We start from the raw sequence: 17,740 nt of genomic DNA, 5'->3' as shown, positions 1-17,740 counted from the left end.
AGACTAAAGCTCTATTGTATACTTTTTGAAAATGGGTCAGATTTGACCCGAGGACAACAAAAGGGTTAACATGTGACTCGTGTTCAGGGCGTTTCCTGTTTAAAGTTTACTTTCACTTCCACACAGCTTGTGTCTCAGTTAGTTTCCTCCGTCTGGAGCTCCAGCTGAAGGTAATGTAATGTACCTTTCTGTTAGTTTAGTTTGAGAGCAGAAAGCTGCAGAAAGCTGCAGAGAAACTAACACAACTCTGACTGGGGACTCAAACTGTCCAACTACACAAAGATCTGCCGCCATGTTGGCTGGATTTCTGGGAGAGGAACACAGAGTTTAGTTTAGATTATTTATAACATATGAAATAGATACAATAGCATTTAAAAAGCAGCAGCTACAGCAGGAGAGGAGAGAAGTCCTCCCCTATTACACAAATATTCAACTACAACATGATCATTTCTCTACGAAAAGATCAGACAAACAGGTAACCATACACCAAATGTGAAGATATATATCAGGTCATTCTACACAGATAACACAAACAGAAATACAATCATTAGGTTTAAGATGAGATTAAAATGTGACATACAGCTGTGGAGCTCTCTATCTGATAACTAATGACTGCTTGGATGGACCACGATTCTGCAAAAAAAGAAGTGCTGTTGTCAGCGTTTTGAGGCTCCAGACGTGTCTTTGATAAACGTCCAGAGTAGAACTACAGCAGCTGATGATGCATTCAACTGACAGAGATGTGAAAGAGACAAGAAGAGCCGATGAGAAATGCTGCTGTTTCCTCTGCAGATGAGAGGCTGAGTTCAGCAGCATGGATCAGTGTGAGGACAGAGGAACCACTCTGTGTGGGGAACAGGACCACCAGACCAAAGCTCAGAGGTGAGACCACCTCCTGCACACTGGCTGTGTGGCGTGAGCGTGGCGTGAGCGTGGCGTGTCAACTGCGTGGCATTTTTACGTCTTTACACACCAGAAACGTGTCCGACGCGGCGCTGCTGCTGCTGCTAGCCTTGTCTGTACACATGGATGTTTCCCATAAACATAAACATAAATATATACTGATCTGATTACAGCAAAGACAACGTCGGCAGGATTGACGGCTAAATAGGCTCCAGAATATTTCCTTCTGGATTGACAGGTGCAATATTTGAAAATCGATAATTATTTATTATTATTTCTTTAAATGACATTTATATCTGCATTTATGTCAAAACTTCGAGACTTTCAAACATAAAAATGTCATTTATCAAATGTATTTGTGTCAAAATGACATATAAACTTTTTGTATTCTATTTTGCCTGGAAAATAGCCGTCGGCTCTATTTCTAGCATGCACGTGTTTTTGAGCCGTGCCAGAGACGTGTGTCACGCAGGCAGTGTGCACGCTCTAACCTGTTACCATGGGAGCCCAAATAAAAACGGACACGCTCACGCCATGCAGCCAGTGTGCAGGAGGCCTAAATGTCCAGCACTCACATCACTCCACCACCTGAAATACAGAAACTTGTAGTGATGATGAGACAGACTCATGATCGTCTATTAAAGCACCCATATGATGCTCATTTTCAGGTTCATAGTTGTATTTTAAGGTTGTACAAGAATATGGTTTAATTTTCAAAAAACACCATATTGTTGTTGTACTGCACAGCTCTCTCTCACTGCTGCAGATCCTCTTTTCACCTGGTCTCTGTTTCAGCTACAGAGTGAGACCTCTTTTCTTCTTTTTCTGTACACATGCTCAGTAGCTCAGATGTAGCTCATGTCAGCTAGCTAGCTCCATAGACAGTAAAAGAAAGGCTGTTTCTCCACCTTCAGTCAGTTACAAGGCAGGATTAGCTGGGAGACTTCTTCTAAATGAGGGCGCACATGGAAGTAGCAGTGCTTTGCTATTGAGAACAAGGTAGCATGCTAGCGTTAGCATTAGCGTTAGCGCTAACGCTACGAGCTAACGGTTGCGGTTAGCCAGCTCGTTTCGGCTTGTGACGTCACAAGCCGTGCAGATGTTGACCAGCTGACCCGGAGACTGAAGGCAGGACACATTCAGAAACCGTATCTCACTCAGAACAGCATGGATGGATTTTTTTCAAAGTTTGTATGCATGTGGAAGGACCAGAGACACAAAAGAACTCCCCAAATCCCAGAAAAAGTTTTCATAATATAGGCACTTTAAGTACTTTACTCAGTATACTGGGAGAGCGAGTGCTGCAACGTGGCCATCGTTCCTCTCTCTCTCTAACGCCTACCAGACACTAGCAGACTCTGAACAGACTAAAGTCTGACACCAGCTCACATCTAACGTTAAAAACACACTGTAGTCCGAGCTCAGAGGTGAACACATGAACTTGAAATAGTATTGGCGCCTCTGTCTCACTCACACATCTCCAGCTGCAGTCTTGTGTAAAGTACTTGAAAGCAATTTGTAAAAGTACAAGTATTTCACCAGAAAATGACTTTGGTAGAAGTTAAAGTCTCCTTTTAGAATATTACTTGAGTAAAAGTCTTCAAGTATCTGATATTTACTGTACTTAAGTTGAATATGCTAGCTCAGTCTGATGTCCATATACATTAAAATATGTAGAAAAATTGAAAGGGTCCAGACAAGAGCTACTAAATTAATTCCAGGAATGAAAAATATGTTTTTATGAAGATAGATTGAGACTCTCATATTACAGAGGATACAGAGGTGATATGATTCAGGTGTATAAGCTTGTCTTTCATATCTTTCAGTTTTGGAGCAATAGGTGCGAGACACGAGGGAATTCTTTAAACCTTAACCCCAGAACATGCCCGACTGAAAAGAGAAAGAACTTTTTCACAATCCGTGCAGTAACATCATGGAACAAGCTTCCAGAAGAAGTTGTTCGTTCCCCTTCTATTCCTTCTTTTAACAATAGGTTGGATGCATTTTGCCTGTCAAAAGGTGTAATGTATAAGTATAAAGCTTGTCAGTAATTTCTGTAACTTATTTATGAATTTGAATCATGAAATTAATGTGTTTTATGAAAACAACATGTTAAAATGTGAATATATATATATATATATATATATATATATATATATATATTATTATTATTATTATTATGTAGTGGAGTAAAAGTAAAAGTTTCTGGAAATATAAATAATAATAATAATAATAATAATAATAATAATAATAAGTAAAGTACAGATATGTGAAAATTCTACTTAAGTACAGTAGTGAAGTATTTGTACTTTGTTACATTCCAACACTGCCCAGCTGTCATCCTTTCTCACTACGGTCTAAAGTTACCTGCACATACAGGACATTACCATGACATCTAGAATAACAACTATCATCATATAAGACATGAACAACTATGCATAGGAAATGTTCTATTACATCCTTACTGACCGCCAGAGGCAGTGCTTAACACTGAATATATTCAGTGCTTAACACTGAATATATTCAGTGCTTAACACTGAATATATTCCGTACAGCGCTTGCGCAGGTCGAGTATTTGATCAACAAATAAATATGCATAGGAAATTATTTCCCACTATTCACCTTATCATGGTCATTGCATCACATGGTCAGTCAATACCAGACCTTTGTAATCACTTCACTAATTGTTAACTCTTTAAATTTATGTGAGTGTTTTTATGTATGTGAGATATATGTGTGTATGTGTGTTTGTTGCGTCTATCTCTCTATCTATCTATCTGTCTATCTATCTATCTATCTGTCTATCTATCTATCTGTCTATCTATCTATCTATCTATCTGTCTATCTATCTGTCTATCTATCTCTCTATCTGTCTATCTATCTATCTATCTGTCTATCTATCTATCCATCCGTCCGTCCGTCCGTCCATCCATCTCTCTCTCTCTCTCTCTCTCTCTATCTATCTATCTATCTATCTATCTATCTATCTATCTATCTATCCATCTATCCATTATTCACACTCAACCTCTGTCTGTGTTGAAGCCCAGAGCAGCAGCTCACACCTGATTCGGCCGAACCAGAACCTAGACCTGAACCTGAACACAGCTGTGTGTCCATGAAGAGTGACCAGTCTAAGGATTTACTTGTGTGCTTCAAAGTTGGACGTCACTCTGTTGATCCAAGGTGAGGATTTAAAACACAACATTGTTTGTGTCAGAGTCTCAATTGTGAGTCGTTGGTGTAAACTGGCAGCTTTCAGACCGCTGCAGACGGGAGCATTGCAAGTACCTGCAAGTTTAAACTCGTCTCGTCCAGAATCTTTGGTCTGAGCTGGACTTTAGCAAGCAGGCCACCCTTAATCCTTTACTTGTACATGGAGCAAATAGTTTTTTTTAACTGTATCCACAATCCATTGTAGCACAGTGTTCTGGGTGCAGTGCAGATTATATTCAGTTTTTATGTGTTTCTATCAGGAGAAAGCTGGAAGAACCAGAACTCAGCTGTGTGTCCATGAAGAGTGACTGGTCTAGGGATTTGTCTATAAACTTCAAAGATGGACGTTACTCTGTTGAGCCAAGGTGAGGATTTAAAACTGAGAACAACACAACAGCGTGTTTGTGTCAGATTCTCAATTGTAAAGTATCTGCAAGTTTGAACTCGTCTCGTCCAGAATCTTTGGTCTGAACTGGACTTTAGCAAGCAGGCCACCCATAACGGCTGTCTCATGCGTCTGCGTCAACTCCACGCCGTAGCTGCCCCGTCGCTCCTACGGCGTCGTGACCCTTTCGGAGTTCTGCGTCGGGTTGCTTTGCATCGAGGTGCATTTCACCACCACAACGCTAGTGGGTGATAAGTCTGAGGTTATTTGCGAGGTGTCTGCCAGCCAGTTTATGTTATGTTAGCAAGCAAACTTTAGCCCAACTGCCCACACAGTACTGCTTGCTGGCGAAGTGCTAATTTCAAAACGTTACTGACATATAGACACTTTACAAACGGATAACCCCGTCATTGGAACCAAAATATGTCAGCGAACTAGCATGTTTCTACTCCCCACAGTAGGCTGCTGGAAACACAGACTATCAACACACAAAACCAGTTGACCAATCACAGTCCTTGCGGTCTGCGCCACCTCGACATAAAGTTACACATTTTTGGAGGTGTACGTCGAGCTATGGCAGAGGGCACGGAGAGGGGGATGCAGAGGGGTCTGCGGGGGTACGCCATCGAGTCAACGCAGAAGCATAAATCAGCCTTAATCCTTTACTAGGGCAGGTGGCCTTGCCAAGAATAACAGAACAGCAGGGGGAAACCCACAAGCAACCTGGTCCTTACCATGCATATCTGATAGTGGTCTAAAAGATGTAGCCCACCTGTGTGTTTCACATGGATTCACTCTGTACCTTTAAAACTGTTGTGTTTCAGTGAAAACACTGTTCTCCTGGATGACAAAACAATGAGCAAATAGTTTGTTGAAATGTATCCACAATCCATTGTTGCACAGTGTTCTGGCCTGGGTGCAGTGCAGATTAAATTCAGTGTTTATGTGTTTCTATCAGGAGAAAACTGGAAGAACCAGAACCCAGCTGTGTGTCCATGAAGAGTGACCGGTCTAAGAGTTGGCCTATAAACTTCAAAGATGGACGTCACTCTGTTGATCAAAGGTGAGGATTGGGGAAACTGTGCTGCCTTCCAGTTGGTCTGATCCATTAAACACTGTTGATTATCTTTCCAACCTGTTCAGCTTTGGGGCATCATTCTCTGTTGCCGTGTACTCATGTTTTGTTCTAATATTCTGTTGTTTTCATCAGACAATTTTTTCTGTTGTTTTAGACTTGGTTCAGACCAATATTCACTTGGTTTGTGTTCACACTGAGTTTGTTCAAACAAACCAAGAGAAGTCGTTAGTGAAAGACACTAGTTGTAGCCCTTGTTTGCTTCTTAGTTCTTCCGGTTGAAACACAAGATACATCTACCCTGGAAATCCAGAGTTCTCGCGAGAGCACAATTTGAATTTGCTCAGCGAGTGTAAGCTCACATCGGTGTATCTGAGATAGGCGGGCCAGAGGCGAGCTAAACAGATGACGACAGTTTAATCTACCAGTTAGCTCCCTTGGTAGCTAAGAGTTTAATCTACCAGTTAGCTCCTCTGGTAGCTAAGAGTTTAATCTACCAGTTAGCTCCGCTGGTAGCTAAGAGTTTAATCTACCAGTTAGCTCCACTGGTAGCTAAGAGTTTAATCTACCAGTTAGCTCCACTGGTAGCTAAGAGTTTAATCTACCAGTTAGCTCCACTGGTAGCTAAGCGTATGTACCACCCCATGTGTTGTTGTGATTGGTCGCAGTGTTATCCAATTGCGTGCAGTGATATTTTCAAATGCATGCTTGGCCCCGCCCCTCGATTTAGGCCATTTTCATTACTCAATGACCCTTAATCTTTCAGATTTGGGTCTGGATTTCCAGGCTAAGTGGGATCAGCAGTACAACCAGCAATTTAATGTCAGGGGAAACCATCTGATTCAATGTTGTAATCACACCACAGAGGACCTTTACATTGTGTGTTTGTCTCTGTGTGGACAGACATGATGTGAGCTAATTCTTCCTGATTCCTCCACAGAGTGGACCAAGAGAGCTCAGAGGTTCCCAGTGGTCATTCTGCCCAGCAGCATCAAACACACCTGGACTCCATATTTATGGTCTGTAGATGTACAACAATTACGTTTACATCTATGTTGTTCACAATCATCTGGTGCACTTTATAGACCAGAGGATTGTCCAACATGGATCTCATGTTTGCTTCCATGATTTCAGTTTGATTCATATAATCTTCTGTTCCAGCTGCTGGAGGACGACATTGTCACGTTTGTGAAGAACGAGCTAAAGAAGATCCAGAAGGTTCTGAGTCCAGATTACCCAGAATGCCCAGACATTCAGAGGGAGGGTGAGGAGGTGTTGGACGGTGAGGATGAAGATCAGAGGAGGAGCAGCAGAGAGGCATTTCTGAAGATCACTCTGCACTTCCTGAGGAGAATGAAGCAGGACGAGCTGGCTGACCGTCTGCTGAGCAGTAAGAGGATTTATATCTTTAGGAGAAGTAAACTGTCATATGTACTTTATAAATCACTTACTGATGTTTTTTGTTGTGTGTTCTTACAGGAAGTCGTTCTAGAGTTTGTAAACGTAAACTGAAATCTCATCTAAACAAGAAGGTCCAGTGTGTGTTTGAGGGGATTGCTAAAGCAGGAAACCCAACCCTTCTGAATCAGATGTTCACAGAGATCTACATCGCAGAGGGAGGGACTGCAGAGGTCAATAATGAACATGAAGTCAGACAGATTGAAACAGCATCCAGGAAACCAGACAGAGCAGAAACAACAATCAGACGAGAAGACATTTTTAAAACCCCACCTGGAAGAGATGAACCAATCAGAACAGTGATGACAAAGGGAGTGGCTGGCATCGGGAAAACAGTCTTAACACAGAAGTTCATTCTGGACTGGGCTGAAGGCAAAGCCAACCAGGACATCCAGTTCACATTTCCATTCACCTTCAGAGAGCTGAATGTGCTGAAAGAGAGAAACTACAGCTTGGTGGAACTTGTTGATTGCTTCTTTAGTGAAACCAAAGAAGCAGGAATCTGCAGGTTTGAAGAGTTCCCGGTTGTGTTCATCTTTGACGGTCTGGATGAGTGTCGACTTCCTCTGGACTTCCACAACACTGCAATCCTGACTGATGTTACAGAGTCCACCTCAGTGGATGTGCTGCTGACAAACCTCATCAGGGGGAATCTGCTTCCCTCTGCTCGCCTCTGGATAACCACACGACCTGCAGCAGCCAATCAGATCCCTCCTGAGTGTGTTGACATGGTGACAGAGGTCAGAGGGTTTACTGACCCACAGAAGGAGGAGTACTTCAGGAAGAGATTCAGAGATGAGGAGCAGGCCAGCAGAATCATCTCCCATATCAAGACATCACGAAGCCTCCACATCATGTGCCACATCCCAGTCTTCTGCTGGATCACTGCTACAGTTCTGGAGGACGTGTTGAAGACCAGACAGGGAGGAGAGCTGCCCAAGACCCTGACTGAGATGTACATCCACTTCCTGGTGGTTCAGTCCAAAGTGAAGAACATCAAGTATGATGGAGGAGCTGAGACAGATCCACACTGGAGTCCAGAGAGCAGAAAGTTGATCAAGTCTCTGGGAAAATTGGCTTTTGAGCAGCTGCAGAAAGGCAACCTGATCTTCTATGAATCAGACCTGACAGAGTGTGGCATCGATATCACAGCAGCCTCAGTGTACTCAGGAGTGGTCACACAGATCTTTAAAGAGGAGAGAGGACTGTACCAGGACAAGGTGTTCAGCTTCATCCATCTGAGTGTTCAGGAGTTTCTGGCTGCTCTTCATGTCCATCTGGCATTCACCAACTCTGGAGTCAACCTGCTGTCAGGAGAACAAACAACATCATGGCTGCCTAAAGTCTTCAGAGAAAAACCCAAACTACCACAGTTCTACCAGAGTGCTGTGGACAAGGCCTTACAGAGTCCAAATGGACACCTGGACTTGTTCCTCCGCTTCCTCCTCGGTCTTCCACTGCAGTCCAATCAGAGTCTCCTACGAGGCCTGCTGACACAGACAGGAAGTAGCTCACAGACCAATCAGGAAACAGTTGAGTACATCCAGAAGAAGATCAGTGAGAATCTGTCTGCAGAGAGAAGCATCAATCTGTTCCACTGTCTGAATGAACTGAATGATCGTTCTCTAGTGGAGGAGATCCAACGGTTCCTGAGTTCAGGACGTCTCTCCACAGATAAACTGTCTCCTGCTCAGTGGTCAGCTCTGGTCTTCATCTTACTGTCATCAGAAGAAGATCTGGACGTGTTTGACCTGATGAAATACTCTGCTTCAGATGAGGCTCTTCTGAGGCTGCTGCCAGTGGTCAAAGCCTCCAAAAAAGCTGTGTAAGTACAGCGATAGTCATATAGCATAACTCAAATGCTCTGCTGTCTTTTCAACTTCTTGATTGTTTTTTCTTTATTACTGTCTCTTCAGGCTGAGTGGCTGTAACCTGTCAGAGAGAAGCTGTGAAGCTCTGTTCTCAGTTCTCAGCTCCCAGTCCTCTAGTCTGAGAGAGCTGGACCTAAGTAACAACAACCTGAAGGATTCAGGAGGGAAGCTGCTGTCGGCTGGACTTCAGAATCCACACTGTAAACTGGAGACTCTCAGGTCAGATCAAGTTAATATAATAATGTTGCATATGATGTAGATGTAGAGATCATAGACTGTATATGAAGATGTAGAGATCATAGACCGTAGGTAAAGATGTAGAGATCATAGACTGTATATAAAGATGTAGAGATCATAGACTGTATATAAAGATGTAGCGATCATGGACCGTATATAAAGATGTAGCGGTCATATACCGTATAGAAAGATGTAGAGATCATAGACCGTATATAAATATGTAGAGATCATAGCCTGTATATAAAGATGTAGTTATCATAGACTGTATATTATATATATATATATATATATATATATATATATATATATATGTTCTTTTTACTCTGAGTTCAATCTGTGAGCTGAAATGCTAACTGAGATCTTTGTTTTTCTGATAATACTTCAGTCCAGACTCGACCTATAACATTTTCACATTTTAATAATACTGATATTTATCTTCTTGTTCATTATTGTCTCTCCAGGCTGAGTTGCTGTAATCTGTCAGAGAGAAGCTGTGAAGCTCTGTCCTCAGTTCTCAGCTCTGAGTCCTCTAGTCTGAGAGAGCTGGACCTGAGTAACAACAACCTGCAGGATTTAGGAGGGAAGCTACTATCGGCTGGGCTTCAGAGTCCACACTGTAAACTGGAGACTCTCAGGTCAGATCAAGTTACACATTATGTTAAAATGATTTCCAAAATGTTTCTCTGGGTTATCCTGGGTGGCGCTAAGCTCCGGAGTCAGTGACGGTGGCTCTGCTAAATAGTCTCAGGAAGGAACTTGTTTTGGTGGAACATTTGCACCCCGCAAAAGAAATGCCACATAAAATATTAAAGGAAGTTAACTGTTGACACAATACAGTAACGTGAGCTATTTAAATTAGCTGATACATGGTTAAAGCTCATTGGCTCTTACCAGTGTATCTCTGTGTGTACTTCGTCCACAGCAATCCCACCAATTGGTCCCAAAACGTCCCAGTTAGAGAGGAAATGACCTAAACATATTCTTTGTAAATCTTTACAAACATTACCTCGAAATAACCAACATGCCTGCCTTGTTGCACCATCCACATCTTCTTCTAAACTTGACATTTTGAGCATGTAGTTCGCTAGTTCGAAGGCTGTTGTTTTTAGAAGAGTTTTGCAAGTCAAGGGACAACCAGCAGTGAATGAACTGTCGTTAATCCAGATAAGAGAACATGCAGAGAGCGGACGGTGGAGGACAAAGCCTGGAAATGTAATTCTGTTGAGCCAGACTATTCCTGAGTTACTCTTAATTAACTGTGAGGATTTTAACAAGAGCTGAGAAGAGATTATACATCACCAGATTTAATGATGCCTCACAAATTACCATCTAGATTTCCAGTTTATATTTTAGTTACACTGAAAAACATATCCTTGTTTGACATCCTTGAGTTAAAATGTCTTAGTTCCTTGAACTGAAAATCAGATCCTTTTTTCTTTTGATAATACTTTTAGTCCAGACTCGACGTATAATTTTTTTTACATTTTAATAATACTGATATTTATCTTCTTGTTCATTATTGTCTCTTCAGGCTGAGTGTCTGTAACATGTCAGAGAGAAGCTGTGAAGCTCTGTCCTCAGTTCTCAGCTCTGAGTCCTCTAGTCTGAGAGAGCTGGACCTGAGTAACAACAATCTGCAGGATTCAGTAGGGAAACTTCTGTCGGCTGGACTAAAGAGACCACACTGCACACTGGAGACTCTCAGGTCAGGATTCAACAACCTGCTGAACTGATGGTCACCTAAATCCTGATTGACATTAATGGATAAACTCGTAATGTGCCTAAGATTGTCTCTGCTTGTATTGTTTCAAACAGTTGTGTTTATTTAGTTTCAATCTCTTTTCTTCTCACTCTGTTGTTGGAACTTGAAATATCAGGAATCAGAGAGCTACCAGTAATGTTGTCAGATTGTTGATGGACATTAGTGGGTGTTTGATTGTGAGTAGAAAGAATCAGTGATAATGTTAATGTAACCCCACAGTATCCTCAGATCATGTGACGTGTTGTTCTGTGTGTTTGCAGTCTGTCAGGCTGTCTGATCTCAGAGGAAGGCTGTTCTTCTCTGGTCTCAGCGCTGAGCTCCAACCCCTCCCATCTGAGAGCGCTGGACCTGAGCTATAATCATCCAGGAGACTCAGGAGTGAAGCTGCTGTTGGCTGGACTTAAAGATCCACTCTGGAGACTGGACACTCTCAGGTATAAACACTGGATGAACATAAAAAGGAGGTATTTGTGCAGGAGGTCTCCAAGGAGAACATCTCCAGCAACTAAAATGATAATTCTCTGTTGTTAAAGATCGCTGCAGTTTGGACAGATATCTGCTATTTAAAGAAACCGTCTTTCTTTTTTTTTTTATGAACAATTTTTTATTATTTTTACATTTTAAACATACAGAACAAACACACTTGAACAAGAACAACCACCCTCTGTGGTCTTGAGGAAAAAACAAACAGAAATCACACCTTGCCTAGTTGCTCTCCTCTAATTCTTGTGATGCTGAGTTCATTAGGACCGATACTTGTGCTGCTGCACTTTTCCATAGGTGTATAGTCGATGAATTGGCTTTGTTAATCCTTGCCGTAGAGAGCTCAAGCATAACTATGTCTAGAAAATATGCCAACCACTGTTTTATACAAAGCGAGTGGGGGGTTAGCCAGCGCTGAGCTATAATTTTCTTGGTCACGGTTGAGCCGGCTAGCCAAATTTTCTTCTGTCTCCCAAGCAGGTTTAATTTAGAGTCAATCGGGTCAGTAGGAATTCGACATCCTATCACATCAGATATTATTGATGTTGTTTTATTCCAAAACTCATGCACCTGTTCACACTCCCAGACCATATGCAGGAAAGGTATCTCTTCTGAAGAGTCCAATATGTCCTATAGCATATGTTGAAGTGGATCTGCTGGTGATTTGGGTTCTTGGAACAGTGGGAAATGTCCCAAACTGTCTCCCAATTAATTACGTTCCCCTCCGAGCTCAGCTCTCTCTCCCATTTCTTTACTATTGGGAGTTCTCCTACGGATACTTGCATCAGTTTAGCATAAATCCTGGACACTAATCCTCTCGCAGGAAAATCAACAAGCCATTTAATGATTGGGTGGGTCTCAAGACTGTTTCCCCATGGTACTCCATAACATTTTAGGGCTGACTTTAAGCGAAGATAAAGGAAGAAGGATGTCCTAGGGATCTCAAAGCTAGCTCTCAGGTCCTCAAAACTCAAAATACCTTCCCCATTGAATAGCTGGTCTAGAGTATAAATACCTCTGTCACTCCACTGGTTACAAACAAAAGATTTGTTACCAGATATTAAGTGAATGTTTTGCCAAATTGGTGTGTTCAAATGCCACTTATTGGTGTAACTATGCCAACCATAGGTCATAGGGCCATAGGTTAGCATCCACTTTTTTGGACACACACCTGCAAAGGTCTTAGAGTCTTAGACTTCCAGTGAAGTTTTGCTCTATTTCTCTTCATGGAACTGTAGATGAGGGGACTATCTACACTCTGAGGGCCCATAGCTGAAAGGCTCTGTGGTACACTTTAAGGTTGGGGAGGGCCAGGCCTCCCGTGTTTGTGGTATATTGCAGGGTAGAGTATTTTAGCCTAGGTTCTTTATTATTCCAAATATACTGCCAGATTACGATATCAGGTTTCTTCCAGAAATGTGTTGGTGGGGGTAAGGGGATCATTGTACTTAAGAAATTCACACAAGGAACTACGTTCATTTTAACAACAGAAATCCTGGACCGTAGCGATGCCGGCAGCGCAGACCAATTGGCCAGATCCCTTTGAATACTACTTCGTATAGTTTCATAGTTGTCCTGGACAATTCGCTGAAGCGATGCATGAATGGTGATGCCCAAATATGTAATTTTGCTTTGGGTTGGTATTGTATCACTAATAGCTAATGTCACCTGTCTGTTGTTCAATAGAAGAAGATTAGATTTATTCCAACTGATTTTATAGCCGGAGATTGAGCCAAATTCGTTAAAGATCTTAAGAATTTTTGGAACAGAGTCCTCAAGGTCAGATATGTACAGCAAAATATCATCTGCAAATAACGATATTGAGTTGTTATTGCATGTAATCTGGACATTACATGTTTTATTTTGCCTTATGGTCTGGGCTAATGGTTCAAGAGAGATCGCAAATAGCATGGGGGAGAGCGGGCATCCATGTCGCGAGCCCTGCGTGATGGGGAATGGCTGTGAATGCAGGCCATTGGTTGAGACTATGGCCGTGGGATTCGCATATAAAGTACGTACCATGTCAATGAATTTGGCTCCCAAACCAAGCCTCTCCATTACTTGCCACAAGTAGTTCCACTCTAGGCGGTCAAAAGCCTTTTCCACGTCCAGTGATAAAACTGCTGCCATTGTTGGAAGGTTTTTGGCTTCTTCTATAACATGGAGTAATCTGCATATATTGTCTGCAGCTTGACACTTTGGAATAAACCCTGATTGGTCGGGTTGGACTAGTTTCTCAATGAAGTGTTCTAGGCGTAGTGCCAAGACTTAAAGGCTTAATATCCGTCCAAATGAGGCTGATGGGCATGTAGTTCGAGCACTTCGTAAGATCTTTGCCCTTTTTGTGTATGACCGAAATTAGTGCAGTGTTGGTTTGTTGATGAAAGGTGCCCCTCTCTATGGCCGAGGTCAAAGTTTGTAAAATGATAGGTCCTAGTGTGTCAAAGTACTGTAGTAAAAGTTCTGATGGAATTCCATCCAACCCCAGTGTTTTCCCTTTCTTAGCTGTTTTAACGCTGATTTGAGTTCATCTAACATAATAGGTTGTGGTAGCAGTACTGAACACATCCCAGTCAGTAGAGTTCAAGCACGTCTGGAGATCCTCCACAGCTACACTGGTCCACTTCCTTGATGTCCTCACTACAGGTTTGCAGAGCTTTAATTTCTGCCTGTACGCGGGGATCAGTTGGACTATGGCGTGATCAGAGAGACCCAGTGCAGCATGTGGACGGCGCGATAAGCATCCCTGATTGTGGTGTAACAGTGATCCAGAATGTTCTCCTCTCTGGTCGGGCATTTAATATGCTGTCTGTATTTAGGGAGTTCATGAGTGATGTTTCCTTTATTAAAGTCACCAAGGACTATAACTAAGGAGTCCGGGTTGGTCTGCGCCACACTCAGTATCTGGTCGGCGAGCATTCGCAGCATGTTGGCCTGCGGTGAGATGTAAACACCGACCAGAATGAATGAAGCAAACTCACGGGGTGAATAAAAAGGCTTACAGTTTATGATGAAATATTCCAGGTCAGGAGAACAATGCTGCTGGATCACTGTCACGTCGTTGCACCAGCCACTGTTGATGTAGAAACAGATTCCTCCACCTTTAGTTTTGCCGGAGAGATCTGTGTCTCTGTCCGCTCTGAAAAGCTGAAAGCCTGCCAGCTGCATTGCAGAGTCCGGTATTAATCCACAAAGCCACGTCTCAGTGAACCACAAAACAGCAAATGAAGAAAAGTCCCTGTTTCTCACCAACAGCAGTTGTAATTCCACCAGTGTTTTGGGCAGTGAGCGCACGTTAGAAAGAAATATTCCCGGTAGCGGAGTGCGTAATCCTCACTTCCCTCTCGTCCGGCGCCTCTCTGCGTGAGCAAAGTTGAGCACACCTGTATTTAATCTCATTGCACTCCCTTTTCCCACAATAATTACAATCATGAGTCACAAAGATTGGCAGGTAGTCACTTATATCATTAATTAATATTCCATTTAAAGAGTTGCTTTCTATATTGTTTGTAAAAATATTATCTATCAGAGTTGCATGTTATTCTGGTTGGTTTTATGATTGTTGGAAAAAAACAAACTTTTCCTCAATCCTCAGGAATACAACTTGCCTAATAATTTTGCACACAGTGTGCACAGTGTTTGTCCTAAAAAGAATGATGTTTATAGATTGACTGTGGACAACAGGGTCGATGTTTTACAAGCTTTTTTAATCTCTACAGAGAAAGGTCCATGTACATTAAAACTTAACCTTGAACCTACTGACCTCAGGACAGCACTTTTGAGATGTATTTCTCTGGCTTTAAGACTGTTCCTTCATCAGTCTATAATAATGTGTGAGAGTGATGTAATGTCCCCCCTCCCCTTAGAGCTTAGATCGGGCCCAAAAAATCAAGCCCGATCCAACCCGAACCCGTGCACGTTGTGTCCGAGCCCGGCCCAGCCCGACACCTTAACTGTAATTATGAGCCCGAGCCAGATTTAAACCCAACACTTCAATACGTGGACCGTTATAACTGACGTTCTCAACTACAATTCTGAGTTGTTTGAACTGCAGAAATCTGTTCAGAATTATCTTAATAAATAATGTTTGTAAAGTTTGTTTATTCAGAATGGAATGGATTGCAAATGTATCCGAATGAAGAAACTCAACACATATCTCTATGAGGGCTTTCCTCGCCCTCAGGGGTATGCTTGGAGAAGTAACTAAGAGGACGTTGAAGGCTGACTATCATCCTTTCTGCCATGTTCATCGTCGAAGTCCCAGTTTTTTTGCTGTCATAGGCAAGCAGCGTCCCGCACTTAATGCACTCGACAAAGCCAACACATATGTTGTCACTGCCCACGACTTGTTTAAAATGGTTCCATACCTCCGACTTTCCTCCAGAGGCTAATGATTAAAAAAAACACAAATGCTTGATCAAGGCCCGGCCTGAGGATGGTGGCGGAAAATAACGGGCTCGGGCAGATAATCTAAACTCTACCTCCCCTCCTCCTTTCAGGGTGGAGCCTGCTGGAGTCAGATGGTTGACACCAGGTCTGAGGAAGTGTAAGTCTATTTTACATTTCATTCATGGAACTGTGACATCACTCATTCAACCCAAAGTGCTGATTGGTTAATAACTGCAGCTGTGTTGTGTCTCGTTCTCTCCGTCAGATTCCTGTGAACTCACACTCGACACAAACACAGTGCACAGAAACCTCAAACTGTCTGACAACAACAGGACGGTGACATATGTGGAGGAGGATCAGCCATATCCTGATCATCCAGAGAGGTTTGACTACTGCAGTCCTCAGCTGCTGTGTAGAGATGGTCTGACTGGTCGCTGTTACTGGGAGGTCGAGAGGAGAGGAGAGGTTGATATATCAGTGAGTTACAGAGGAATCAGCAGGAGAGGAGACAGTGATGACTGTGTGTTTGGATGTAATGATCAGTCCTGGAGTCTGATCTGCTCTGATGGTGGTCACTATGTCTGTCACAATAACAGAGTAACATCCATCTTCTCCTCCTCTGTCTCTGGTAGAGTAGCAGTGTATGTGGACTGTCCTGCTGGCTCTCTGTCCTTCTACTCAGTCTCCTCTGACTCACTGATCCACCTCTACACCTTCAACACCACATTCACTCAGCCTCTTTATCCTGGGTTTGGGTTTGGGTTACGGTTTGGGTTTGGGTTTGGGTTACGGTATGTGTCCACGTCATATGGTTCCTCAGTGTCTCTGTGTCCTGTGTAGGACGGAGACCAATGAGTTCCTGAATGGATTAGATTCTGCTCCAAACGGCTAAATGACATGTATTGCTCTTCATCATCGTCTCCAAAAGCTGCATTCAGCAACGACCTCGCTGCTTATCTGACAGCTTTTGTTCCTTTACACATTCAGATTATTAAAACTAAATACAATAATAATAATAATAATAATAATAAATGATGATGTATTATTACAGATTACTGGCTGCAACATTAAAGTCATCAGTCATTAGAAACCAGTAATATACTGATTATTCTGCAGAATCACCACTTTTTGTACTTTAAGTATTAGTTTAGTTAATGCTGATACTTTTGTACTTTTACTTATTTCTACACCTTGGTATCAGTACTTTTACTTGAATACTTTGCGGTATATTTGATATTCTTATTTTTTATTATGATATATTTTTATTTTGTTATTATAATTCTAAGAGTCAGTCAGTTTTGTCGTTAGTAAACCTCCATACAGATCTGGGGTCTCATTTATAAATATAAAATTTAAGCCTTAAGAAGCTTTTGTTGCTTTTCCCGGTGTTTTTTTTGTTCTTTTTTTTACCACGTTTTTGAAGCTTTTTCCAACATTTTTGTCAATTGTTTCTGCAAAGTAGTGAACTGATCATTCATCATATATAATTATATAATATACTGTATTATATAATAAAGTAAAACGTTTGCTTTCATGTGTTTTTACCTGTTGAGTCAAAGAGACTTTTGTTGTTGGTTTGAGAATAAAACACATTTGAGATAATTTATTATCGTTTGTTTTTTGTATGTATGGAAGCCCATTTCTTCCAATTTGATGGTGGAAAATAATAAAATAATATATGTATAATAATATATAATAATGACACCTTTTTTTCACAGTTTCGCAGGTTTTTTTCTGAAGATTTTGTTGCTTCTTTGAAGCTATTTTTTTCCTCAACATTTTTGACGTTTTTGGAGCTATCTGAAAATGACTTAGTTTCTCAAAATAAAAAAGGCATCAAATGCTGTAAAAAGGGTCCAAACCATAGAAAAAGTGCCCAAAACCTTGGGAAAAATGTCAAAAATGTTGTAAAAAGCATCAATATAATGAGTTATGCCTACCAGAAAGTAGAAGACTAAAGTCAT

General features: G+C 41.8%; 1 protein-coding gene across 7 annotated transcripts in view; it reads left to right on the top strand.

The window, feature by feature from the left end:
* Window positions 1–32: 32 nt before the first annotated feature.
* LOC144513586 (NACHT, LRR and PYD domains-containing protein 3-like) overlaps window positions 33–17,740 on the top strand; it is a 38,222-nt gene continuing 20,514 nt past the window's right edge. Inside the window, exons 1-13 of one of the 7 annotated variants that reach the window (XM_078244712.1) lie at window positions 179–882; window positions 3,951–4,086; window positions 4,377–4,481; window positions 5,460–5,564; window positions 6,517–6,595; window positions 6,738–6,966; window positions 7,056–8,859; window positions 8,951–9,124; window positions 9,604–9,777; window positions 10,674–10,847; window positions 11,165–11,338; window positions 15,887–15,933; window positions 16,042–17,378. In XM_078244712.1, coding sequence (XP_078100838.1) covers window positions 765–882; window positions 3,951–4,086; window positions 4,377–4,481; window positions 5,460–5,564; window positions 6,517–6,595; window positions 6,738–6,966; window positions 7,056–8,859; window positions 8,951–9,124; window positions 9,604–9,777; window positions 10,674–10,847; window positions 11,165–11,338; window positions 15,887–15,933; window positions 16,042–16,616 — 3,894 coding nt within the window. In that variant the 5' untranslated portion in view covers window positions 179–764 and the 3' untranslated portion in view covers window positions 16,617–17,378. The other 6 variants (XM_078244714.1, XM_078244704.1, XM_078244706.1 and 3 more) reach the window with 6 other exon arrangements.

Source organism: Sander vitreus, unplaced genomic scaffold (assembly GCF_031162955.1).
Source record: "Sander vitreus isolate 19-12246 unplaced genomic scaffold, sanVit1 ctg293_0, whole genome shotgun sequence".
Taxonomy (NCBI): Eukaryota; Metazoa; Chordata; class Actinopteri; order Perciformes; family Percidae; genus Sander; species Sander vitreus.
Note: the sequence above shows the minus strand (reverse complement) of the source record. Positions and strands in the feature narration are given on the sequence as shown.